The sequence below is a fragment of the Mytilus galloprovincialis genome, chromosome 3, assembly GCF_965363235.1.
Source record: "Mytilus galloprovincialis chromosome 3, xbMytGall1.hap1.1, whole genome shotgun sequence".
Lineage (NCBI taxonomy): Eukaryota > Metazoa > Mollusca > Bivalvia > Mytilida > Mytilidae > Mytilus > Mytilus galloprovincialis.
This window is the reverse complement of record NC_134840.1, coordinates 38,022,234-38,049,921: the sequence shown is the minus strand read 5'-3', so window position 1 is coordinate 38,049,921 and position 27,688 is coordinate 38,022,234. Positions and strand designations below refer to the sequence as shown.

General features: G+C 33.3%; 1 protein-coding gene across 6 annotated transcripts in view; it reads right to left on the bottom strand.

Annotated features, from left to right (window-relative positions):
• LOC143067879 (cytoplasmic dynein 1 heavy chain 1-like) overlaps positions 1-18,972 on the bottom strand; it is an 88,243-nt gene extending 69,271 nt beyond the window's left edge. For all 6 annotated transcript variants that reach the window (XM_076241480.1, XM_076241481.1, XM_076241482.1 and 3 more), the window contains exons 1-12: positions 18,641-18,972; positions 15,721-15,823; positions 13,881-14,054; positions 13,183-13,438; positions 7,308-7,494; positions 6,829-7,049; positions 4,270-4,490; positions 3,827-3,989; positions 3,424-3,515; positions 3,062-3,278; positions 2,672-2,758; positions 1,538-1,693 (exon numbers count right to left, since the gene is read on the bottom strand). In XM_076241480.1, coding sequence (XP_076097595.1) covers positions 1,538-1,693; positions 2,672-2,758; positions 3,062-3,278; positions 3,424-3,515; positions 3,827-3,989; positions 4,270-4,490; positions 6,829-7,049; positions 7,308-7,494; positions 13,183-13,438; positions 13,881-14,054; positions 15,721-15,823; positions 18,641-18,884 — 2,121 coding nt within the window. In that variant the 5' untranslated portion in view covers positions 18,885-18,972. The remainder of the gene's footprint in view (positions 1-1,537; positions 1,694-2,671; positions 2,759-3,061; positions 3,279-3,423; positions 3,516-3,826; positions 3,990-4,269; positions 4,491-6,828; positions 7,050-7,307; positions 7,495-13,182; positions 13,439-13,880; positions 14,055-15,720; positions 15,824-18,640) is intronic.
• Between the last annotated feature and the right edge of the window lie 8,716 nt (positions 18,973-27,688).

The window sequence follows — 27,688 nt, the reverse complement described above, 5'->3', positions numbered from 1 at the left end:
CCTCCTTCTACCTCCCTCCCCCACAAAAACTAAGTCCAACCCTAATAAATATTTCGGCAGCTCCCCTCCTAGGATTTTATCATTTCATTACCCCTCCCTAAATGCCCATGCCAATAAAGTTGGGTTTCGTAAGAAAGAAAATAAGAGACATGTGGGACAGATCCATTTATAAGATATGGATCATTCACATCTCCTGCTTACACATAGAAAATAGAATAAAAACTTACCTCCTGCAATTTTAGACCCACCAAGAAATAAACTTGAACGCTATCATTTTGCGCTTTAAAGAGTGGCGATTCCCAGTCAGAAAAGCGCCTTTTAGATACCGATCGCTGTAAACGGAAGCAATTATGGGTTTTTTCCGGGTTAGTAGAAAATCCGTACCTTTTCATGACAAATCCGTATTGAGTAATTTTATTAAAAAATCCGTGTAAAATACGGACAATCCGTACAAGTAAACACCTCTGCACATGTATTTACATACAAAATAAAATAAACAGTAATCACCACAACTAAATATATTTTAGTATTCTCTTTCGTGGTGAGTAGTATTTGTTCTTTTAAACTTTTTAAATTTTTAATGACATGTATGTATTATTTCACAACTTAATAATATGCAATGATGGCAATCCTGAAAACTATATTCAATATTCATCATATGTTTTAGAATAGAACATTCCATTGTGGTTAGCACTTTGTGTTTTTTACAATTTTCAACAAATTTAAATCATTCAATATTTTATAATTCTTATATCATTTGAATATCTATAAATACTTGAATTGGATTGGTCAATTAGAATTTTTCTCTTGGTTTACACCTCGATAAACCATGTTTCCTAAACTACTTTCGTAATGTATTCATGCGCGATACACATTCTTGCAAGGATACTGGGATTTTCAGCAAATTGAGATTATAAAACAATTACATGACAGTTGTTTCTATTCTAATGCATATATAACACAAAAAGAAATAAAACAAATGCCCTAAAGCTTCAAAAATGTATAAAAATAAAATTTTAATAAAATTTCGCGAAATTTCATGAAGGATTTGGCGAATTTAAGTCATGGCAAAACACGACGTCACACGAATGAATATTTTCAAGGGAAAGATTATTTCGTTACATATACACTTTAAATTCGGATAACATCTAATTCAAATGAAGTTTTTGAGGTAGGTGCTATTTCATTTTAGATTCTGTTGCATTTATCGGACATTTATGGTTTTTAGAAAGTCAAGATGGCGGCCTTCTCCTTAGTTACGACATGCCAATGGCTTTTGATGGTAAATATAGTAGCTGTCAAACAAATAATGTAAATTAATAATGGCGTATGTTTGGCTGAAGAATTATAAGGATTAAACACATTTTCCAGAGGTTATTGATGTGTAAACCGGGTCTCTTACTCACAAACTTAACATAAAAGTCTTTCAGACCTTTATTCAGTTTGTAAGTTAATCGCCCCGGTTTACACATCAATAACCTCTAGAAACAATGTGTTTAATCCTATAGTACAACATATCATTTATTAAACATTGTACCTTTCTAGACCAATCTTCAAATAATTCTTGTGTATTCAATTTCATCCTAAAGCTATCCCCATCAGCCTTTAACTTTTGTCCTTCCACATGGTTTTCCCAACCTTTACCTAGAACATCTTCTACACGTCTTAGATAAGCATTCAGTTGGTACTCAATCTGTAAAATGTTTACCATAAATGTTACACAATTCAAAATTTGTAATGACATATAACACAAATATCGTTAGGCTAGCTTGTTCATTGAAGAAACACACTCAGAAAAAGCAGTCAGATTCATGTAATTTTAGGGAACAATAACTAGCAGCAAATTAATTAAAACTTTCTTAACCAATATTTTTATTTTCATTACTTTCTTGCAAACATAAAACAAGAATGTGTCCATAGTACACGGATGCCCCACTCCCACTATCATTTTCTATGTTCAGTGGACCGTAAAATTGGGGTCAAAACTTTAATTTGGAATTAAAATTAGAAAGATCATATCATAGGGAACATGTGTACTAAGTTTCAAGTTGATGTAACTTTAACTTCATCAAAAACTACCTTGACCAAAAACTTTAACCTGAACTTTGCACTATCATTTTCTATGTTCAGTGGACCATGAAATTGGGGTCAAAACTATAATTTGGCATTAAAATTAGAAAGATCATATCATGGGGAACATGTGTATTAAGTTTCAGGTTGATTGGACTTCAGCTTCAGCAAAAACTACCTCGACCAAAAACTTTAACCGGACGGACGAACGGAGGCACAGACGGACGGACGGACGGAGGCACAGACCAGAAAACATAATGCCCCTCTACTATCGTAGGTGGGGCATAAAAATCTTGCCTGGGCTCATACTATTGAGATCACAATATCTTATTACTGTAATTCAGAAATTATTGCAATTTTTTTTATTATTGCAAAAAATGCGACAGGATTATAATCGCAATATTTAAAACTAGCATTTTGTAATTTTTAATATGAATTAAACAGTATATTTCTCAATATTGCAAAAATCAAAATCGCATTTGAGTCCAAATTGACAAAATTGCAATAATAAATACACCCATAATTTCTGAATTTACAGTAATTTATCTTTGTTACAGTATTACATTTACATATATAAAATGAATTTCTTCCTAAACATTACCTGTCTTGACCATACAATTCTTCCTGACACTTGTGGTAGATCTCTTACTTTACTCATCTTGTAAGATTTACTCTGTGCATACTGGACCTGTAATAATATAATTTTTCATTGATTAGGCCAAATTCATTGCATCTTTGGTATTTACATAATCATAAATAAAATTATTAACATATTTTATTTAAATAGAAAACAACTAGAATTCTTTAGTATATATGATTTTATTCACGTCTATAATGAATACAGCACTTATAATGAATCTGGAATACAATTGTTACTCTTATGGCAAGATGAAGATGGCCATAATTTTTATTGGTTATTTCAACATTATTCTAAGCTATCAGAATGGATATTTTTTTCAGTTAAGAATATTAAAACGCTGGGTTATGTTACCTTGAACTTTTCATGAAGAGATTCAATGTCAACTTTGACTCTCTGTATGAGCTGAGTTTGATATTCTCTGATGGCACCTCTGATATGTGGTCGTACAAACAGAGCATTGAATCTAGAGAAAATCCTGAACATTTCATTGGCATTCTTTGCTGTACCAAGTTGGTCCCTCAGTCTGGCTGTGATTCTGGTCTCAACACGGTCTATTCTCTCATCATACCTTAAATATTAAACAAAGTTCATTTGAAGTGTATTCTAATATGGTTCGCCAATCTTGTGTGTACAATTTTACTCAAGCAAAGAATTTGATAATTAAATTTTTCAATTCATTCTTTTAAAATTTATGTTTTCTATCAAGAAATTACCTTTTGATAGCAGCCTCCCAGAATTCTGAGCCTTCTTTAGACACATCCAGTCCATCTACTTCTTTAACATTCTCATAAGCTAAATTCACTTCCTAAAATAGAGCAGACAATCTGATATCTAAGTTAATATTATTATATGTTCATCAGTCGTAATCTCAATCATTTTCTTACATGGTATATTGACATAATGTTTCCTGTACATACACATTTCATTTTTTTCTTAATATGATGCACAAGAAATTCTGCATGCAAATTCTTAATATCATTTTTTTGTAATTATTTTTTACTGTTAGGTGACATTTTATGCTTTGATGAACTTGAAAACTACTTATTCTGTTATATCTTTCAAAATTTTTAAATGTTTTAAATCAAATCAAATCTGTCATTCCAAACATATAATTACCTCAATAGCATTTGCATCAGCAGCCTCATCAACCATAGGTTCACCTATTTTTTGTTCTGGTTCTTCTGATGCTGGTGTTGTAGCTCTGATGGCTGACTTTGTGGTAGTAGGACGTAGCACTCTCACAATCACCTGTCTCAATTGTTCATGCTGGCGACGGAATCTAAAAATAAATATTGATACTCATTTTATGCATTTTTCTTGAATGTAATTAATAATAAATGAAACAGCTTTTCTTTTGATATCAGTCAAAATTCAAAACAGTACTGATAATAAAATTGTTTAGAATTGAATACAATTGAGAATGGAAATGAGGAATAAAGTTTCCTTCACCTAAACAAATTCAATATTAAGAAATCCTGTAGATGGAATTAAAATTGTTTCTGACACAAATCTATTCCCATTAAAAATTGAGATTTGTTTTTAATTCTGATATTTCTTACTTTCTCATATGATCAAGTCTGGCTTGTAGACGTTTGTGTGCAGGGTTGACTCTCCATACCATCCTTAAATGTTCTTCTCGCTTCTTCTTCACCAGATCTCGTAGTAGACCTTGTAATCTATCATACTCATCATCCCAGGTACCAAACACATCAAAACAGGCGTTCATCACCTTCTCAAACTCATCATAGGCAATGTGCATCAATCTTCTAGTCCCAAGTACCTATAACAAGTATCAAATTAAATTATAGAAATAAAAAGGATAATCTTAAATTTCGTTGTTTTGATTTTTAAATGATAGCCATAACATTTTCAGGGTAGTTTAGTTTAGTTTATTAGAGAAAACTCAGCCGCAGAAGACTGCGTAACAGGAGCATATTTATATACACAATATTAATTACAACATAGGGTAAATGTATTTGTTATTACAAAAAAAGTTAAAACAAGAGGCTGTCACAACGACAGCAAACCGGATTTATTAATATTTATTTGTGTCCTGGCAATATCACAAGAACCATTACTGATGAATGGTGAAAGTGAAAATCGTCAATATCAAATTTGACCTCCATTTTGTCATTAGTATCAACATATTAAAATTTGAAAAGCTTAGATTGAATGGTTCATGAGTAAATGCAACAACGTGAATGGAAACGCCATTTTACAATCTTTCAAGAACCATAACTCCTGAACGGTAAAAGTCAAAATCGTCCTTATTGAACTTGACCTCTATTTTGCCATCAGTAACAACATATAAAAATTTCAAAAGCTTTGGTTGAATGGTTCATGAGAAAATGCACGGACACGACTGGAAACACCATTTTTCAATCTTTCAAGAACCATAACTCCTGATTGGTAAAAGTCAAAATCGTCTTTATTGAACTTGACCTCTATTTTGTCATCAGTAACAACATATTAAAATTTGGGAAGCTTTGGTAGAACAGTTCATGCGTAAATGCACGGACACGACTGGAAACTTCATTTTTCAATCTTTCAAGAACCATAACTCCTGAACGGTAAAAGTCAAAATCGTAATTCTTAAACATGACCTCCATTTGGTCATCAGTAACAACATATTAAAATTTGGGAAGCTTTAGTAGAACAGTTCATGCGTAAATGCACGGACACGACTGGAAACTTCATTTTTCAATCTTTCAAGAACCATAACTCCTGAACGGTAAAAGTCAAAATCGCCATTATTGAACTTGACCTTCATTTAGTTGTCAGTAACAACATATTAAAATTTTAAAAGCTTTGATTGAACGGTTCATGAGTTAATGCACAGACAACATTTGATTGCCGCCCGCCCGCCAGCCCGCCGTACATCCCCAAATCAATAACCGACATTTTTGTCACAAAAATCCGGTTAAAAAGGATAATCTTAAATTTCGTTGTTTTGATTTTTAAATGATAGCCATAACATTTTCAGGGTAAATGTATTTGTTATTACAAAAAAAGTTAAAACAAGAGGCTGTCACAACGACAGCAAACCGGATTTATTAACATTTATTTGTGTCCTGGCAATATCACAAGAACCATTACTGATGAATGGTGAAAGTGAAAATCGTCAATATCAAATTTGATCTCCATTTTGTCATCAGTATCAACATATTAAAATTTGAAAAGCTTAGATTGAATGGTTCATGAGTAAATGCAACAACGTGAATGGAAACACCATTTTACGATCTTTCAAGAACCATAACTCCTGAACGGTAAAAGTCAAAATCGTCATTATTGAACTTGACCTCTATTTTGTCATCAGTAACAACATATTAAAATTTCAAAAGCTTTGGTTGAATGGTTCATGAGAAAATGCACGGACACGACGGGAAACACCATTTTTCAATCTTTCAAGAACCATAACTCCTGAACGGTAAAAGTCAAAATCATTATTATTGAACTTGACCTCCATTTTGTCATCAGTAACAGCATATTAAAATTTCGGAAGCTTTGGTAGAACAGTACATGCATAAATGCACGGACACGACTGGAAACTCCATTTTTCAATCTTTCAAGGACCATAACTCCTGAACGGTACAAGTCAAAATCGTCATTATTGAACTTCACCTCCATTCTGTCATCAGTAACAACATATTAAAATTTGGGAAGCTTTGGTAGAACAGTTCATGCGTAAATGCACGGACACTACAGGAAACTCCATTTTTCAATCTTTCAAGAACCATAACTCCTGAACGGTAGAAGTCAAAATCGCCATTATTTAACTTGACCTTCGTATAGTTGTCAGTAATAACATATTAAAATTTTAAAAGCTTTGGTTGAACGGTTCATGAGTTAATGCAAGGACAACATTTGATTGCCACCCGCCCGCCCGCCTGCCATACATCCCCAAATCAATAACCGACATTTTTGTCACAAAAATCCGGTTAAAAACATATATTTCTCTGCTTAAGTAAGGATTAGGGCAATGATTATTCTTCAAACTTTTGGTCTAACCTAATTCACAGTTAAAAACATATTTAAATGTCCTTCCCCCTTCACATATACTTTTTAATTTTTGGTAAATGTAAATGATGTTAATATAATTATTTCAGATAAAACATTACCTTCAGAAGTTGACTGCTAAGATCTCTTGATATAGCCTCCACTAATCTGAGTGCTCTCTGAATTGGATATTTAGTTGGTCTAATCTTTCTCAAATGAAGGAATATGGCCTGTAGTGCTACTCTGATCTTATCCAACTCCGAGGCAGCCAATAGGTCATTCAGAGGGAAATCCTTCATTAGTTGATTGTAGTCATTTACTGTGGCCATGGCAGTCTTCAGTCCTATTTGATTAATATATTCAATTTTAAACTCATATTTTAATGTTCAAAAAGGAACAAATATATCAACCTAAATGTTTTTTCTAGTTTCTTTAATATATTGTTCTTATATCAATACATATTATCATATTTTTTGGCAAATTGATGAAAATGTTAACCTTATTTATATTTTGAAATTGAGGTCAACTTTTCCAAATTGTATGGGTGCTTTTGTTAAATGGAATAAAAGTTTAATTGTAAACAAGAAATATTTCTAATCACCTGTATCTGTGTCAAAACTGACAGTAGCATGGAATCTTTTGCCATGCTTGAGAATATCTAATGTCAGTACTATCTCAGTGCTCTCCCTTTTCTCCTGTATACGTAACAACGCCCTCTCTAAGTTCAACCAGAACATTATTTCCTGTAAAGCTGTTCCTGAAGATGGATCTCTGTCCAGTTTTGTAACCTGCAGAAGAAATATCAATTATTATAACAAAAGTACAAGCTATTGAATTAGTACAATCTGAATATTTAATGATATTGCATATATGTAAACATGTTTAGGGGCCAGCTGAAGCACACCTTTCGATTGTTTTTCGGTTCTTTGGTTGGGTTGTTGTCTTTTTGATAACATTCCCCCTTTCCAATCCCAATTTTCTCATGTTTCCGTCAAAAGAAACTGAACCGTGAAAAGGATCGAGTGTTAACATAAGCATTTATAAAATGCAAGTTAACTTATAAACACAATATTGCATGAACATATTTTTATACAACTGAATAATTAATACAAGACACAATGATAAATGGGTTACTATTGCCCATTTGAATTTTTAAAAAGAAATCCTTCCAATTTTCATTACACATCAGTCTAGAAATTGAATTCTATCTCTCTTTTTTTGTTCTACATATTTGCAATCTAATTAAAATTAAATCTCTCACTCGCTCATTTTTTAATGCTTGCTCGCTGCGTGGGAGATCTAACAACATCCAATTTAAGTTCACGTCAGAGGTCAAAATCGATTATCCAATGAAAATCGCGCTCCCAAAATCTTCGCTGTGAAGTAGACTGACCCAGTCAGTTGCAATTTTCATCGACTAACCGCAAAGGGAGATCACTAATAACAACATCCGGAACAAAATAGTAGCCTCCAATAAATATATCACAAATGGCTTCAGCTAAATTCTCTACACCTAGACGAATTTATAGTCGCTCAAACGTCTGTTCTACGTGTAATTTTTCTTTTATTGTGACAGAAATTGATCAAAATGGTAATGAAATTGAAAAGAAGCTATTTCACGAAAAATATAAACTGACATCCGAGAGAGAATTTGCAATTCGTAAAGTAATCCCCCACTTTCAAATTGATGTTAATAATAATAATACAAACAATGGCGTCTGTAAGAAATGTTTTCGCCGTATAGAAAAGGTGAGCCACATTAGGGAAGAGGCAAAACGGCATGAGGCTGAAATTTTAAAAACTTATTCACTATTATACCAGTCGCAGGTTAAGGGGAGGGTTGGGATCCCGCTAACATGTGTAACCCCGCCACATTATTTATGTATACGCCTGTCCCAAGTCAGGAGCCTGTAATTCAGTGGTCGTTTGTTTATGTGTTACACATTTGCTTTTCGTTCATTTATTTATATAAATAAGGCCTTTATTTTCTCGTTTAAATTGTTTTACATTGTCTTATCGGGGCCTTTTATAGCTGACTATGCGGTATGGGCTTTGCTCATTATTGAAGGCCGTACGGTGACGTTTAGTTGTTAATGTCTGAGTCATTTTGGTCTCTTGTGGACAGTTGTCTCATTGGCAATCATACCACATCTTCTTTTTTATATTTGTTCATTGTTAAGGTTGTAGGGTGCCCTTGAGTTGTTAATTTCTGTTTCATTTGGTCTCCCATGGGGAGTTGTCCAATCATACCCCATCTTCTTTTTTTATATTGTCCTATGTACTATGAAAATAAAGTAAGATGAAACTTCTCACTCAGAGTCAGACATATGCACCTAGTTGACCTTTTGCCAAAAAAAACTAAAAGGTAACATTAAGCAATGAACCATAAAAATGAGGTCAAGATTGAATAAAACATGCCAGTCTAACATGTACATCCCTAAAAATTTCATACAACAAATATACTTGACATGTTGCATACAATATTAGAAAACCCGACCAAAACACAAAAACTTAACAATAACCACTTAATCATGCCTAATCAGAATTTTTATAGTAAGCTTATTAAATTTTGATAAAATCAAAAACTTAAACACTAGGCTGTCAGAACGACAGCAAACCGGATTATTAACATTTCATACATGTAATATCCTGGTATTTTACAATATCACAACAACCATAACTGCTAAAAGGTGAAAGTGAAAATTGTCAATATCAAATTCATGTGACCTCCATTTTCTTAATCAGTAACATCATATTAAAATTTGAAAAGCTTTGATTCAATTGTTCATGATTAAATGTAACAACATGACTGGAAACACAATTTTTCAATGCATCAAGATTCAAGAACCATATTAACTTCCTGAACAGAAAAAGTGAAAATTGTCATTTTTGAACTTGACCTCAATTTTGTCGTCAGTAACAACATATTTAAATTTGAAAAGCTTTTTCTATGGTCTGGTTGTTGTCTCATTGACACATTCCCCATTTCCATTCTCAATTTTATTTAATTGAATGGTTCATGAGTAAATACACTGAGTCACTGACATGACTGAAAACACCATTTTTCAATCTTTCAAGAACCATAACTCCTGAACAGTAAAAGTCAAAATCGTCATCATGGTCATTGATGAACTCGATCTCCATTTTGTTTTCAGTAACAACTTATTAAAATTTTATAAGGTTTGATTGAAAGGTTCACGAGTTATTGCAAAGGCAACATTAGGCTGCCACCTGCCTGACCAACTGCCTGTCAGACCGCTGTACATATCTAATAACCTACATTTTTGTCGCAAAAATCCCAAGAGATCTATTTTACGCTACAGGTTTTGCTTATTGTTGAAGTCGAGTGAAATTTTGAATTGAAGCCAATTTTGGGATGTACAGGTTAAACTGAATACCACATGTACCACTTGGCAAGACATGAAAACACTTGCATAAGTCTGAAATCTGGAGGTGTTGATTTTATTTTAATAAGATTGTAATTTGTACTTGTATCAGGCTATTGTTTTTATACATTTATCATGTATATAGTATCAATTGTTTTACATTTGATATTTTATGATCTGTTATATGCAGAGTGGGTTTGCTCATTTTAGAAGGTGTAAGGTAGCTAACATCTGGTTCATTTTATCTCTCCTTCTTACATGTATTTGTCTCATTGACAGATCCTATTTCAAATATATAGGCACTTAATTTATTGCTTAACAAATAAATGTAATTATATGAGGCATTCTTACAAGCATACTTTTATAACACTCTGTTAGATAGTGTGCTAACATTACTTCTCAATTGTCTTGTAATGGAATAAAATGAGATGCAATCTGATTACAATCATACATATGTTTAATTTCGTGGATTTTTTTCAATATGAAGTCAGTTAATGTAGATCTAGAGCTCATGTTGACTATGACAGTTGATATTTGTAAATATGATATATTGTCAGACTCTAAAAAAATTCACTTGCTTACTTCTGAGTTTCGTATTCACTATATACCAATACAAATGTTCAAGCAGTCTTGCCAATAAACAAAAAAGAGATCAGAAGTATATGTCAATGTTACAGCAACCCGATGACGAAAATGAGGTCTCATTATTATATACATTTTTTTGTACATGTACTTGGTATGTCCAGTTTACATTGTCAGGCAGGGAGAGCCTGTCAAAGTTTATAAATTATACAACAAACTATTCAAACAAAACATTGACTAATGAACCATGACAATGAGGTCAGAAACAGGCAGATGATACAAGCTGGACAGACTTGATCACCCCATCATTTCATACACCACTTGCAGTTGACATTCTGGTTAAAGTTTTCGAAGAAATGATAAGATAAGATGAAATCAGCAGATGGACATGTCTTTTTGTGGCCTTTTTCTCAACAGTTTATAGCTGGAAAGGATGCATATTCTGTTTTGCTCATTGTTGAAGGCAGCATGGTGACCTAAATATGTGAATTTTTTGATATTTTATTTCTGGTGAAGAGTTGTTTGATATGCTGACGTACATGTACTGCATCTTCTTTTTATATGTAAACATTGTGCGGAAACCTGTATACCAAATATGGTTATTTTTATTAGAGGCAGTTTTATTATAACAGTTGGTTAGATATATACATGTATATATATAAAAACTTAATGGATGTCACATTGGCAATGATAACAAAATCTCCATGGCTAAAAAAAAAGGCAAGTCAAAATGTACATGTAGGCTTGGTTTGCTTGCAGTAACTTATTATTTTCTGTGCAATACAACATTTAATAAAGATAATAAAACATTACAAATGTCTCTCAATAAACACACACTGTATATAATTAATCATTGTAAAATAATGCAAATAATATACTATGCAACATGTGCAAAATGTGTCTTACTACAAAGTTACTGTGAGCACCTAGATACATATTATTCAACTATTGGACTTAATGTATGACTATAGAACCCCACCCATGATATACTGCTGAAGAAATGCCCATGCCGTAACCCTTACAAGCTTGTTCCACATGTACAAGTAGATAAAGAATAACAGATATAACAGAAAACAAATATAACAGAAAAGAAATCAATCTGATCAAAATTAAATCTCCTCACTCGCTCATTTTGTTTAGAAATGAATGAAAATTTATCTTCCCCGTTGTCACAATTGTCACATGACATGTATTTTGACCAAACAGTTTATTACATATGAATATGCAGATTCATGTTTTGAAACAGAAGCTCAATTAATTTGATAGTATTATAAATTCCTATGCTAATGTTTTAAACTTAGATATGTAAGCTTTTTATATATATTATTAAGACATTTGTTAACTTTATATCTGATTATGTCTGTGGTTAAACAAAAAATTTCAAAACACATAGTTCTTTGGATACATTTAATCATTGTTGATAACTTCGTAGTTTTTGCACCTTCATGACCTTTATTCTATGGTCCACTTCCATAATAGAGAACAATGTTTCACAGTTATATTTCGGAGTTAAGTTTCACAATTAGTTAAGTATGACAGCCATTATCACTGACCCATTGTTGGACTTCAACTGTTGTCTGCTCTTTGGTTGGGTTGTTGTTTTTTGACACATTCCCTATTCCCATATGCATTCTCATTTCATAATAGAGAACGTGTAATGAGTGCACTAATTTTCAATAATATTTCGGAGTTTAGTATGACGTCCGATTACCACTGAACTAGTATAACAGTAGACCTGGTGTGGGCCGGATGCGGGAGTTTCTCGCTGCATTGAAGACCCATTGGTGGACTTCGGCTGTTGTCTACTCTTTGGTTGGGTTGTTGTCAATTTGACACATCTCCCATTTCCATACTCAATTTTAAACGGTTGAAAATTGAAACATGTCCAATATCACTACACAGAGATTGTTTATTTACGCACAACTAGCGGGCAACACACTATTATTTTCCCAATGGCATTGACATTGTTGACATTCAATTCCCGTTGCACTGGAATACTTAATTGAAAAGGCAAGGATTTGCCAAAACCTGTTGGAAGTACGGCCAAACAGTCATCTTTCGCTATTATGCACTTCAGAATTTCCAATTGCTCTGCTTTTAATTCCTCAACGCCAAACTGGGGTAGAACTTAACCGATTGCTCCTTCTATTTCACTGGACGTCGCCATTTTGGTTGTTTAACCGAACAACAGTAATAAAACGATCGCTGATTGGATAAAAAGAAGGATTTTCATTGGTCGAATAAAGGTTATAACCTTATTGAAGATTTGACCTCTGACGTGAACTTAAATTGGATGTTGTTAGATCTCCCACGCAGCGAGCAAGCATTAAAAAATGAGCGAGTGAGAGATTTAATTTTAATTAGATTGACATATTTGCTTTCAGGCTTTCAAACTTTTCAAGGAAAAACTGCCTCATGTTGGAATTGCTATTAATATTCAGGTAAGACATGGACAACGTCCTTATTTAAAAAAATAATCTGTAAGATATACATGTAATATATTCTTACCTTCTGTATTTCCCTGATCCATCTGTTGACACCACTCTGTAAAGCATTCAAGAACTGTGGATCTTCTACTTTATCTCCAAAATCTTCTACTTTTGTCTTTCTCCCTTCCTCCTGACATTTCTTGATGATGGACATTACCATGGGATGTATCGGAAGAGTTATCTCTGGGATATCTATGTTCTGTTGTAGATGTAACAATCCCATCTCTAATTCAGAAATCTTCTTTTCTACAGTTGGAGCCATCTTATCTCCATCCCTGAAAAATTATCAATACTTTAATATACAGTGAAACTTTTCTTAACAGTACCAACTTGTCTTACTAATTTCTTTTACAAGGACATTCAATGAATATTCTTTAAACATAACACAAGTTTAAACCAACAAAGGTTTAGCCCAAACAAAAAGTTTCACTTTAGATAGATTTGACTGCAGTAATGAATTCAATTGAGAAAAAATCTTTCAGTTCCTAGTTCCCTAAACAATACAGTAAAGGGTTGATATAAATAAGGGTAAATATTTCCTTTTTTTTCACTTTCACTCTTCTTTTAGGCAATTATCCAATATCTATTTGAATAATATACTTATATCAAGACTCTATTTTCTTTTCTGTATGACCTGATGACTGTCCCATATAAGCATACAGCAAGTAGAATAATATATCATTTAAAGAGTATATAATTGTATCAAGTTGTTCCTACCTCTCTGCCTTGCCAGTTTCCTTGATGTAAGATTTAAAGTATGGAGCAACAGCATTGCTGACATATGCATGGAGAGTTTCATACGGAGATCCTTCACTCAAGTTCATTACACGAAGCTGCTGAGGAAATCCTTTGTCTGCTTCAATTATTTGTCCTCTCTTGATCAAAATCATACTGCAAAATATGTACTAGTAAAAAACTTGTGTCAAACTAATAAAATATGTTAATTCATTATAAGGGCAAATACATATACATATTGACTTCCACCGTGTTCAATTATTTCCTTGTTCAATTATTATCGTGTTCAATTATTTCCTTGTTCAATTATTTCCATGTTCAATTATTACTGTGTTCAATTAGTGTTCAATTATTACTGTGTTCAATTACGAGATCTACGACAGTGTTTAGTCATTTCCTTTTATTGATATTTAGTACATTTATTAGAATAAAAATATCAATCTTTTCTATAGATTAAAGTACAAAGGTAGCTGAAACAAAACAATATATGATGAAACTTACCAAAGTTTTCAAATATACAAGTTTAAAGAAAAATAAAATACTTCCCACTTAATGTTAAGGATTATCCCTAGGTTAAGGGAAATAACTAGTGTTGTCAACTGTTAACCGGCTAACCATTCGAACGACCGAATACCAAAAACACTAACCGGTTAACCGGACTTTTTATCAATTTTAATAGATTTGATATAAATGTGTATTGAAATCATTAAATAGTTGAGTTTTCTTTAACTAATTCTAAATTGTCGTCGTGGTAATTAATTTGATGGATCAATTGTCCAGTATATTGATTGGTATTGTTAATCCAAAAATATAAAATTGATTAGAACTTGTCTCTCAGCTCGGCAAGATCTTAAGAAAACATAATTAGTTTCATGTTTTTTTAACAGTAATTTTTAATCAGTAATACGATTAAATTTTACGATTTACTTCATTATTTCATTTTGATCTTATATTGTGTAGACCTAATTCTGAAAGTGCAATCTCTGTCGTGCAGGTCTTTGTCATACTTTAAACTAAATGAAAACTCAAAAACTGTAAAAAGCCAACCAACGTGAATGTAACCAATGTATACTGTATGGTACGAATACCAGGATTAATCAGTTTTAATTGAAACACCTCACATTATTTTCGGAGACAACAAGACAAAATAGAAGAATCATCCGTTTCAGACATATTCAATTCTACGAGATCAAAACTTTTTTTTATTTTTCAATTTGAAGTTAGTACAAACGCCATAGTTGAAACCGTGTAGTTGATTATTAATAGTCAAACTTCGACAGGAATCTTCACAGTCAAGCCTTATAAAACCAAAGGCCAGACTTCAATTCATTGTATTATAAGATTGTAAATGTATGACATGGATGGAATGTAGTCACATTGACACTCATACCACATCTTCTTATATCGATGTGTAGGGTACTATTGATTAGGCCTTCAAACATTAACTTAAACTACCGGTTAACCGGTTAATCGGTCAAACAATTCTACGAGTAACCGGTTAGGCAAAAGTGTACGATTTGACAACACTATAAATAACTAAAAATCATCAGTATGTTGGTGGCAACCATTTTTATAAATATATTATAATATTTTATGTTACATAGATTATTTTTAATCTGTTTAAGGTAAATGCTTAAAATAAATTGATGAAACTTGCCTTTTACAAACACATCCCTGATTTAATGAGCTATCTCCTGAATTAATGTCCACTCCCTTAACAAACAATCTTTAATAAAACTGCAGATGTGAGTAGTTCATCTCATTCATTAAAGTATAAAGATTAAAGTAACTTTTCGTTAGATTTATGTTAAATCATAAATACCTGGTAACCTTTGAACTTGAATATAATACTTCTGATGATATATGGTAGGATACAACTCCTTCCCCATCTCCTTCTCCCCCTTCTCCAACTTCTTCAGAGTCATCTGAAATATTGGCAAGTATTATATTTCCATTTACTAACCTTTTGTATGGTTCTATGTCAAACTGCAGCTACACTCTTAGTTGGATACCATATTTTGGTTTAAATTTATTACAAAATAAAAAGGGAATTGAGTAGGAAGATTTGCAGTAAAAATGTCTGGATTAAACAGGGTCAAAATAATAAGTTATAAAGGGAATAATTTTAAATGACTGCCAAAAAATCACCAAGCAACAGTCCAAAAAGTCAACTTACTGACTTTTTGGACTGCAGCTGGGTAGTGGATATTGTTGTACAAATGTAAAACACAAGTTTTCAATGGCAGTTGGCTTAGTATCCTTAGTATGTGTTTTCAAGAACAACTTTCCTTTAAAATAATTATGCATAACAAATATAACATTAAGGGATTTTCACTGCATGGTAGACAGGGTTCTGTATAAATGTAAGTATGGCAAGTACATGTTCAAAGGGATCAAAAATAGATCTGTAAAATCAAATGGAAAAATACCCTCATTATGATTATCTTGACAAACTTTTGATTTGCCAAACAAGTTTCTTTGCAACTGTAAAGTGGTACATTGCAGGTGAGACAAAACCCTCACTGATTGAACTAAAAAGATATCTGAAATTACCATCATCAATTTTATGGATTATCTCCATTAAATTGGGTGGACATATTTTAGCACAGAGGGTAGGCATTTCGAGGGCTCATTTTTTGCTAATTCCTTAATCATGTTAATTTGTATAAAGTACGGTCAAAGGAGTATAACTCCATTTTCAAATGTTACTTAACAATGACACCATTGATTTTTTTAGAACAGATACTACCTGACATGCAGCTTTATGCATTATGCACAATTTATAAATGAAACTTTCTGAACAAGTATGGTTATAAATAGTCATTGTACAAATCATTTTGTAACTTGTTACTTGAATATCTGATTATAAATTTCATTGACAGATTTCATAAACTGTTCATACATAGGATGTACAGATGGATGTCTGTTTAATGTGCTGTGACATATTAAATGTAGATGAGAACATGATAATCTCATTCAAGAATGTAGGACACTTTCACTAGACAGACAATCTTAGTCAGATTTTTAACATGCTATATAAATGATATTATATATATATAGCTAGTTCACAAGTAAACAATCTGCCGGAAGACATGTCAGAAAAAATATTTTGACCCAGAGCTAACCATTCTTGCTCTTTCCCCTAAATGCTGCGTGGTACTCTATTGTTTGTAGGGTACTCGTAAGTCCTGGACTCATGAAAATGCAAATCAAGCTGGAATCATCATTTTTGAAACCCTGAGTTCCTGGGACGCGTCCTGGTTGTATCTCCTGAGTCCCAAACACACCGTTTTGCCCAGAAGATTTATGATTAGATATTGTTTTAACAAGAAACTAAACCAGTAGTGGATGTTGAAATATCAATGTACAAATGTATACCTGCCAACTGTCACTATTTGCGGGGGATTTCCCCCATGGAGCCCCATATTGGATAGGGCAGATTTTCATGATGGAGGTAAAAGTGGTGTGAAAAATACAGGAAATCATAATTAAAACAGAGCAGTTCCTTGGAAACATGCATAGGATTTCCCATACTTTCATACTATTTCCACCTCTTTCAAAAAAATCTGCCCCTATCCAATATAGCCATACTAATTGTGAAGAGCCCTATTCTTAATGATAAAGTTAGTCACTGAGTCCAAATCTTAATGGACAGTCTGACACCATTTTTAAAGTTAAGAAATATGCACATGAATGTCATTGATGTATCACATGCAACTTTCTATCAGTCAAAAAAAGATGACTGAAGCCCAATAGTCCCCTTCATGGTTAGTTCAGTAATATCTATTGAATAGGGGCAGATTTTCATAGTTGAAGTAAAAATGGTCTGAAAAATTCAGGAAAACATCAATAAAACAGAGCATACCATTTCCACCTCTTTCTAAAAAAATCTGCCTCCACCTATTCAGTAGCCTTACCGGACGCAATTATGACTGGACACAAATGCGAACAATTTTTAATGTTTGCCCCCTTATATGTTTGCCAATACTTTTAAAAGAGGTTATTTACAATCAAACTTTAATACTATGTGTGTATGCAATACATGCATGTGCAGTTGGGAATATAAAAGATTCATTTCTGCAGAGGATGATGATTAATTCTGATTAAATGGTACAAAATGACTTGACTATATATGTATTATTTATAATAAACAAATCATTTAAAAATTGTATGTTTTCGAATATCATAAATATAGTTGTGAAAATGAATAATCAGTCCCTTGCGTTAATGAAAATGAAAAATCTGGCTTCAATAGGGGGTCTCTTTGGGGGGTTCCGATCCCGGATCCCTCTTACTGTTTTGTCAGATTCCCGTATCCCGCTAACACTATGTACGTAAGCAATTCTCATTTTTTGTCATTTCCCGGGTCCCGCTAGACCTTATTTCCCGTTTTCACAACACAATAATTTGACTTTCACTTGTCCCGCTTACAAAAAATCGGCAATCCCGCATCACGCTTAGACCCCAATGAGACCCACTCAATAGTGCAGAAAATGAATATTCTGTCCTCTTAGTATACAAAAATAAATAACCGATCAAAAACAAAAATTTATGTACGTCATCTCCCTATAATATATCAAAACACGACTTTCAATACTGGAAACAGCTTGCACAGTATTTGTACATTGAATCTGTATGATTAATTTAAGTGCATAATATTGATTATGATAATCTATGTGGCCAGACATTTTCTAAGTTCAAAGTTCACAAAACAATAATTTTGTCATCCGACTTTTTATTACCTTTGGTGGACGACCTTTGTATGAGTAAAGCTGGCGTTTGTGGGTCACTTATAAACTTCTTAATGCATTCCGTGTGCGCTTTCTCTACCAAGCTTGTTTTTAAAGATGCAGTCGCTGAATCACGGTCCTCCAAGAGGGCGGGTACAACTCTGCATAAATACTCTAAAAATAAGGTATGATCAGCTACAGACTGGACTGCCACTTCAGAAGGAGGATTACCCTCCTGTTCTGAAGAGTCTGCCATAGCTTAATGTTCACAAATAAGATGTATAATTTGTCTCAGTGCTGGAGCTTTCTCATCGAACCGATGTCGGCGAATGAGTCATCCGGGCATATTTTCCTGAACCTAAAACCTTGGGAGGTACCGTGCTTGTCACGCAATATATTATATATCTGTTCATATTAATATTGATACAAACCTTAGTTTTAATTTGATTGATCAAAAGTAAGTTTAGTAACTTAAGTAAGGCAATGTGTATTGGTTAACAATTTCTTTTTATTTTTTTTATGTTTTTGGAGGGAATGAATGAATCCATATATGCATATGAAGCTGGAATAAAGACGACATCTAATTAATTTATTCTGGCATGTCGATATTCATTTATAAATAAAAACATACATACATAAATGTTTACAATAATATGTGCACAAAATGGATTTATAATAGAAACTATCTCACATTTTTTTTTAAATTAAAAAAATGTCCTGAATTCAGTCTTTCCCTAGATATATACCTTAATATAAGGTATATATATAGGGTAAAAAATTCTGAGACAAGTGTCAGTGCACCTACCACATTTCCACAGATATGACACATTTTATCTTTTTTTATTTGTATCCCAGACCATCTTCGCGTTTCCATGGGAAATTAGAGCATCTGAGTTCAAGTTTGCCATACAAATCCTGTCACACAGCTTCAGCTTTATCTACTAGGTAAACGAATGTCCTGTTTGTATTCTGAATAAAAGGCAGCTCTTGAAGAGTTATTCATTTGGGAAAACAGGGCCGTAACTACATAGAGGCAAATGAGGCAAATGCCTCATGTTTGAAATCCCCCCCCTTCCCAAAAAAAACAAAAAAAAAAATGAAACAAAAAGATTGTCAAATTGTTTTGACGGACAATGTCTTGCAAGAAGCCAGTTCTCTTCACTCTCTGGTGTAGCCCCTTCATGTTTTTCGTGATCCATGTTTCTATTTTACTTTTAGTTATCAGAGTTGACGGTCTATTGTTTGTACTTCTATGTCCCGGGTTTGTCTTTTGTTAATTTATTGTCCTACTTAATGACTATAGTCTGAGTGTTTTTCATTTGTAAACGTGTAGATTTGCAATGTTGCATGCAAACCGATGTCCAGATAATGTGCGAGAAAATATTTTAAGAATATACGATGCTACAAGACACAGAAATGAATCGTCGTTTTTGTATGGAGAATTGAACTTGATATCAAAGAGAACAAAACTGGCTTTTTTCGTAGATAATTTCAAAACTAATTTGGAAAAACTGATCATTTTTAAAGTTGTCATGAAATATTATGTTATTTAACAACAATGTATCCAATGGAGGCTGATCTTACCAAATGAAACACAATCTACTTTCGTCAAATAAAATTTAACGTACGTAACAAGTGCATTAAATTATATATGATGGATATAGAAAATGTAATTTTATCATTATTGTATACATAACTGAGGACAAATTATTGTTCCCAATAGTAAACTATTCCAAAACAACCACAACTTTTCACAATAGATTCCAAAGGGAATCTTCCGAGTTCCCCATATACCATATAGTTTGGTATACTGCTTCCAAATTTCAAAATGTATTTACAAAATTGAAGGTGTATTTTTCAATGCTTTCTTAGCTTTCAAATCCCCATATATACCTCTGATGCATATCGTAATACAAGACAAACTAATGAGTCAAAAAAGTTTTAGCTGCAAATCAAGTCGACGGGAAACATCTATTTCTGATTTTTCGGTACAGAGTATACACAGCTAGACTTCTGTGCCCTTGATGCCGACTGTGCCGGATCAAGGAGTTTTTTTTCCGTGCAGGTAAAACATCTACTGTTGTAATTGAGAAGTATACCAATGTAGCAGTAAGAATAAACTGTTTCGATACTTTTTCCATATATCATACAATTCTGATAACATTTTCTTTCCGCTTATTAAAAATCACAGTTTTTGTTTTGTTTGTATTGATATCTATAATTTTCACTTTTCTGTATTCTTCAAAACATACAAGTTTTTTTTCGTAATCCTCCGATGATATCCGGCTGCACTTTCAGACAGTGGCGCAGTATCTTCTTCGTACAGTATAATTAGTTAGCATCAATTTGTAATGATTCCAAGCACAGATTTGAAATATTATCTAGACTTTCTGTATTATTTTCAACAAAACAAAACTACAAAGTAACAAAGAAAATGTATGCTGAGTGATATAGTCATAGCATGATGATAATGTAGGTAGTCAAACATTATAAAGCAATGATTAATTTTGTTAACTTGAGTAGCATTTGCAAAAAAATACATTCCAAGGTTTTATAAATTTCGAAAATCAAAATGAAAAAACAAAACAAATATCAACAAGAAAATATCAAATGATGGTAAAAATTAATCTTTTGGACACGGAAATTTGAAATGATACTACAAAAATTAATAGTGTACCTCATATGGTATCTGGATGATTCGTTCCAACTCCGATTCGTCCCAACACATTTGTCCCAAGTTGCTTGGACAATTCGTTCCAACTTTTTCCAAAACTTGTCAGTTCGTTCCAACAGTATTAAACAATATTAACCATTTGCATAGCCTTATTATTTTAATTTATAATGCTGTACTTATATATATATAATGTAAATAAATGTGCGCATAATAGTTGTTTATGCAGTCATCAAAAGAATAATATCGTACTTAGCTTGGGTCATAGCTTGGGTCCTAAATGCTTGTTAATAATAAGAAAAGCCATACCACATTCACTATGTTTTTCTTACGTGCATCGTTACTACTCATTAGCACTGGTTGTGTATGTTTTACAATATAAAATTTTACTCAGTTTCCTGTACGAAACCGAAAAAAAGTGACTTCAAAGAAATATAAAATACAAAAGAAACAAAATTGTGGGCTTGGAGGTGTGGAAAATAGAATACATATTTTTGATAGGTCAACTTCTTCCAAACCAATAAAAAAAAAATATGAAACATAGATGCTATAAAAGATTCCTAATTCCATATTTTTTTTATTACATTCCATCATGGAATCTTCGTGTGTTGTTTGTCATCGTTTTGTTCGTGTTCGCCAACATGCTTTGTCTTGTGACTTGTGTGATTCTTGGACTCACAGAACCTGTGGAACTGGTAAGTTGAGTTGTTTTTGTTTCTGTTTTCTATAGATCGATATATCAATAGTCTATATTTTTACTTTCACTATACGGCCTTCAACAGAGAGCATATCCCATATCCCATAATGCATTGTGTTCTACACTTTGGTGATGTTTCAAACGTAAAAAGTAACTCTTTTTAGCTCACCTGGCCCGAAGGGCCAAGTGAGCTTTTCTCATCACTTGGCGTCCGTCGTCCGTCGTCGTCCGTCGTCCGTCGTCCGTCGTCCGTCGTCGTCGTCGTCGTCCGTCGTCGTTAACTTTTACAAAAATCTTCTCCTCTGAAACTACTGGGCCAAATCAAACCAAACTTGGCCACAATCATCATTGGGGTATCTAGTTTAAAAAATGTGTGGCGTGACCCGGTCAACCAACCAAGATGGCCGCCACGGCTAAAAATAGAACATAGGGGTAAAATGCAGTTTTTGGCTTATAACTCAAAAACCAAAGCATTTAGAGCAAATCTGGCGTGGGGTAAAAATGTTTATCAGGTCAAGATCTATCTGCCCTGAAATTTTCAGATGAATCGGTCAATCGGTTGTTGGGTTGCTGCCCCTGAATTGGTAATTTTGAGGAAATTTTGCTGTTTTTGGTTATTATCTTGAATATTATTATAGATAGAGATAAACTGTAAACAGCAATAATGTTCATCAAAGTAAGATCTACTAATAAGTCAACATGACCAAAATGGTCAGTTGACCCGTTTAGGAGTTATTGCCCTTTATAGTCAATTTTTAACCATTTTTCGTTAATTAAAGTAATCTTTTACAAAAATCTTCTCCTCTGAAACTACTGGGCCAAATTAATCCAAACTTGGCCACAATCATCTTTGGGGTATCTTGTTTAAAAAATGTGTGGCGTGACCTGGTCAACCAACCAAGATGGCCGCCACGGCTAAAAATAGAACAAAGGGGTAAAATGCAGTTTTTGGCTTATAACTCAAAAACCAAAGCATTTTGAGGAAATCTGACGGGATAAAAATGTTTATCAGGTCAAGATCTATCTGCCCTGAAATTTTCAGATGAATCAGTCAATCGGTTGTTGGGTTGCTGCCCCTGAATTGGTAATTTTGAGGAAATTTTGCTGTTTTTGGTTATTATCTTGAATATTATTATAGATAGAGATAAACTGTAAACAGCAATAATGTTCATCAAAGTAAGATCTACAAATAAGTCAACATGACCAAAATGGTCAGTTGACCCGTTTAGGAGTTATTGCCCTTTATAGTCAATTTTAACCATTTTTAGCTCACCTGGCCCGAAGGGCCAAGTGAGCTTTTCTCATCACTTGGCGTCCGGCGTCCGTCGTCGTCGTCGTCGTCCGTCGTCCGTCGTCGTCCGTCGTCGTTAACTTTTACAAAAATCTTCTCCTCTGAAACTACTGGGCCAAATCAAACCAAACTTGGCCACAATCATTATTGGGGTATCTAGTTTAAAAAATGTGTGGCGTGACCCGGTCAACCGACCAAGATGGCCGCCACGGCTAAAAATAGAACATAGGGGTAAAATGCAGTTTTTGGCTTATAACTCAAAAACCAAAGCATTTAGAGCAAATCTGACATGGGGTAAAAATGTTTATCAGGTCAAGATCTATCTCCCCTGAAATTTTCAGATGAATCGGTCAATCGGTTGTTGGGTTGCTGCCCCTGAATTGGTAATTTTGAGGAAATTTTGCTGTTTTTGGTTATTATCTTGAATATTATTATAGATAGAGATAAACTGTAAACAGCAATAATGTTCAGCAAAGTAAGATCTACAAATAAGTCAACATGACCAAAATGGTCAGTTGACCCGTTTAGGAGTTATTGCCCTTTATAGTCAATTTTTAACCATTTTTCGTTAATTAAAGTAATCTTTTACAAAAATCTTCTCCTCTGAAACTACTGGGCCAAATTAATCCAAACTTGGCCACAATCATCTTTGGGGTATCTAGTTTAAAAAATGTGTGGCGTGACCCGGTCAACCAACCAAGATGGCCGCCACGGCTAAAAATAGAACAAAGAGGTAAAATGCAGTTTTTGGCTTATAACTCAAAAACCAAAGCATTTTGAGGAAATCTGACGTGGGATAAAAATGTTTATCAGGTCAAGATCTATCTGCCCTGAAATTTTCAGATGAATCGGTCAATCGGTTGTTGGGTTGCTGCCCCTGAATTGGTAATTTTGAGGAAATTTTGCTGTTTTTGGTTATTATCTTGAATATTATTATAGATAGAGATAAACTGTAAACAGCAATAATGTTCAGCAAAGTAAGATCTACAAATAAGTCAACATGACCAAAATGGTCAGTTGACCCGTTTAGGAGTTATTGCCCTTTATAGTCAATTTTTAACCATTTTTCGTAAATTAAAGTAATCTTTTACAAAAATCTTCTCCTCTGAAACTACTGGGCCAAATTAATCCAAACTTGGCCACAATCATCTTTGGGGTATCTAGTTTAAAAAATGTGTGGCGTGACCTGGTCAACCAACCAAGATGGCCGCCACCGCTAAAAATAGAACATAGGGGTAAAATGCAGTTTTTGGCTTATAACTCAAAAACCAAAGCATTTTGAGGAAATCTGACATGGGGTAAAAATGTTTATCAGGTCAAGATCTATCTCCCCTGAAATTTTCAGATGAATCGGTCAATCGGTTGTTGGGTTGCTGCCCCTGAATTGGTAATTTTGAGGAAATTTTGCTGTTTTTGGTTATTATCTTGAATATTATTATAGATAGAGATAAACTGTAAACAGCAATAATGTTCAGCAAAGTAAGATCTACAAATAAGTCAACATGACAAAAATGGTCAGTTGACCCGTTTAGGAGTTATTGCCCTTTATAGTCAATTTTTAACCATTTTTCGTTAATTAAAGTAATCTTTTACAAAAATCTTCTCCTCTGAAACTACTGGGCCAAATTAATCCAAACTTGGCCACAATCATCTTTGGGGTATCTAGTTTAAAAAATGTGTGGCGTGACCCGGTCAACCAACCAAGATGGCCGCCACGGCTAAAAATAGAACAAAGAGGTAAAATGCAGTTTTTGGCTTATAACTCAAAAACCAAAGCATTTTGAGGAAATCTGACGTGGGATAAAAATGTTTATCAGGTCAAGATCTATCTGCCCTGAAATTTTCAGATGAATCGGTCAATCGGTTGTTGGGTTGCTGCCCCTGAATTGGTAATTTTGAGGAAATTTTGCTGTTTTTGGTTATTATCTTGAATATTATTATAGATAGAGATAAACTGTAAACAGCAATAATGTTCAGCAAAGTAAGATCTACAAATAAGTCAACATGACCAAAATGGTCAGTTGACCCGTTTAGGAGTTATTGCCCTTTATAGTCAATTTTTAACCATTTTTCGTAAATTAAAGTAATCTTTTACAAAAATCTTCTCCTCTGAAACTACTGGGCCAAATTAATCCAAACTTGGCCACAATCATCTTTGGGGTATCTAGTTTAAAAAATGTGTGGCGTGACCTGGTCAACCAACCAAGATGGCCGCCACCGCTAAAAATAGAACATAGGGGTAAAATGCAGTTTTTGGCTTATAACTCAAAAACCAAAGCATTTTGAGGAAATCTGACATGGGATAAAAATGTTTATCAGGTCAAGATCTATCTGCCCTGAAATTTTCAGATGAATCGGTCAATCGGTTGTTGGGTTGCTGCCCCTGAATTGGTAATTTTGAGGAAATTTTGCTGTTTTTGGTTATTATCTTGAATATTATTATAGATAGAGATGAATTGTAAACAGCAATAATGTTCAGCAAAGGAAGATCTACAAATAAGTCAACATGACCAAAATGGTCAGTTGACCCGTTTAGGAGTTATTGCCCTTTATAGTCAATCTTTAACCATTTTTCATAAATCTAAGTAATCTTTTACAAAATCTCCACTGAAACTACTAGGCCACAATCATCTTTGGGGTATCTAGTTTGAAAAATGTGTCCGATGACCTGGCCATTCAACCAAGATGGCCGCCACGGCTAAAAATAGAACATAGGGGTAAAATGCAGTTTTTGGCTTATAACTATGAAACCAAAGCGTCTAGAGCAAATCTGACAAGAAGTTTATTGTTAATCAAGTCAATATCTATCTGCCCTGAATTTTTCTGATGAATTGGACAACTGGTTGTTGGGTTGCTGCCCTCCAATTGGTAATTTTTAAAGAAATTTTGCCGTTTTTGGTTATCTTGAATACTATTATAGATAGCGATAAACTGTAAACAGCAATAATGTTCAGCAAAGTAAGATCTACAAATAAGTCAACATGACCTAAATGGTCAATTGACCCCTTAAGGAGTTATTGCCCTTTATAGTCAATTTTTAACAATTTTCATTAATTTGGTAAATTTATGTAAATTTTTACCAAATATAGTTCTCTGTTACTAATGGGCAAAGTTCATTATAGATATAATTGTAAGAAGCAAAATCGTTCAGTAAAGTAAGAACTTCAAACACATCACCATCACCAAAATACAATTTTGTCATGAATCCATTTGTGTCCTTTGTTTAATATGCACATAGACCAAGGTGAGCGACACAGGCTCTTTAGAGCCTCTAGTTTAGTTCTATCATGAAACCGTTGTTTCAAATATTTGTAAGAATGACCTATCCAAACATATTATTACCCATTGATATCCCTTTATCTTTTAAAGGGGGACTGGCTGTATAATTCGTGGTCACCGATTTGACTCAAATTCTCACATTTGATTTTTAATAATGTAAAACATTTATCCAAAAGTTTAAAATAAACAGTTTACAGATCATGTAGTAGATAATATGTAGATTCGTGTCGATCGTGTGTATTTTACACATTAGATCACAGTCCAAGCTGATGGAGCTGTGGGACAGCTACAGAAGCCAGCAGCTTACAGTAACCCAGCTGATGACATCCGTTGCACTTATCGTAGTGCCGTCCGTTGAACAGTAGAATGAACTTTCTGAAATACTACAAGTCATTTAGACTATTGAACAATTATCCATGAACATGAACTGTTATTGTTATATTTTGTTATTAGTATATGTGTCAATGACATGATATCAAATAAACTTGTAAACCTTAAACTTATTTTTTTTTATTGGAAAAGACATTCAGATTATACCGAAATATGATAAAAGTTGACAAGAAAAGGGGAAAAAAACAAAGACAACCCAAAAAATCTATGTCTAAATAAACAAATATTGTACATATAAATCTGCGTAATTCAACATAAATATTTGTTAAAATCGAACCATAAACGCATCATGAAATTTCATATCGCACATGCAAAAAAGAAGCCATAGATATTACTGAAAAACGATCTTTTAATATGAAAATATTAAATATGATACATAAAAATTGACAAGAAATTGATGATTTTTGCCGTGAACTATAGGTTGATTTACACATAAACTTACGGACAGTGTACAGGTGTAAGAAAGTTGGAACAAATTGTTAAGACTTATTAAAAACGATCTATTATATGAAACATACATAAAAAAATTGAAGATTTTTGCCGTGCAGTGGGTTGATTTACACAAATACAGTGATTTACGGATTTTTCTCAAATATAATAAGTGGTAATTTTCTAAGGAATGAAAACAATCAGGGTCCTTCACTGTTTTTGACAACTTTGTTTATACCCGTTGTTATATAATATCATACGTAGAAACTGAAGTCCAGTTAGTACTAGCAGGGAAGTTATATT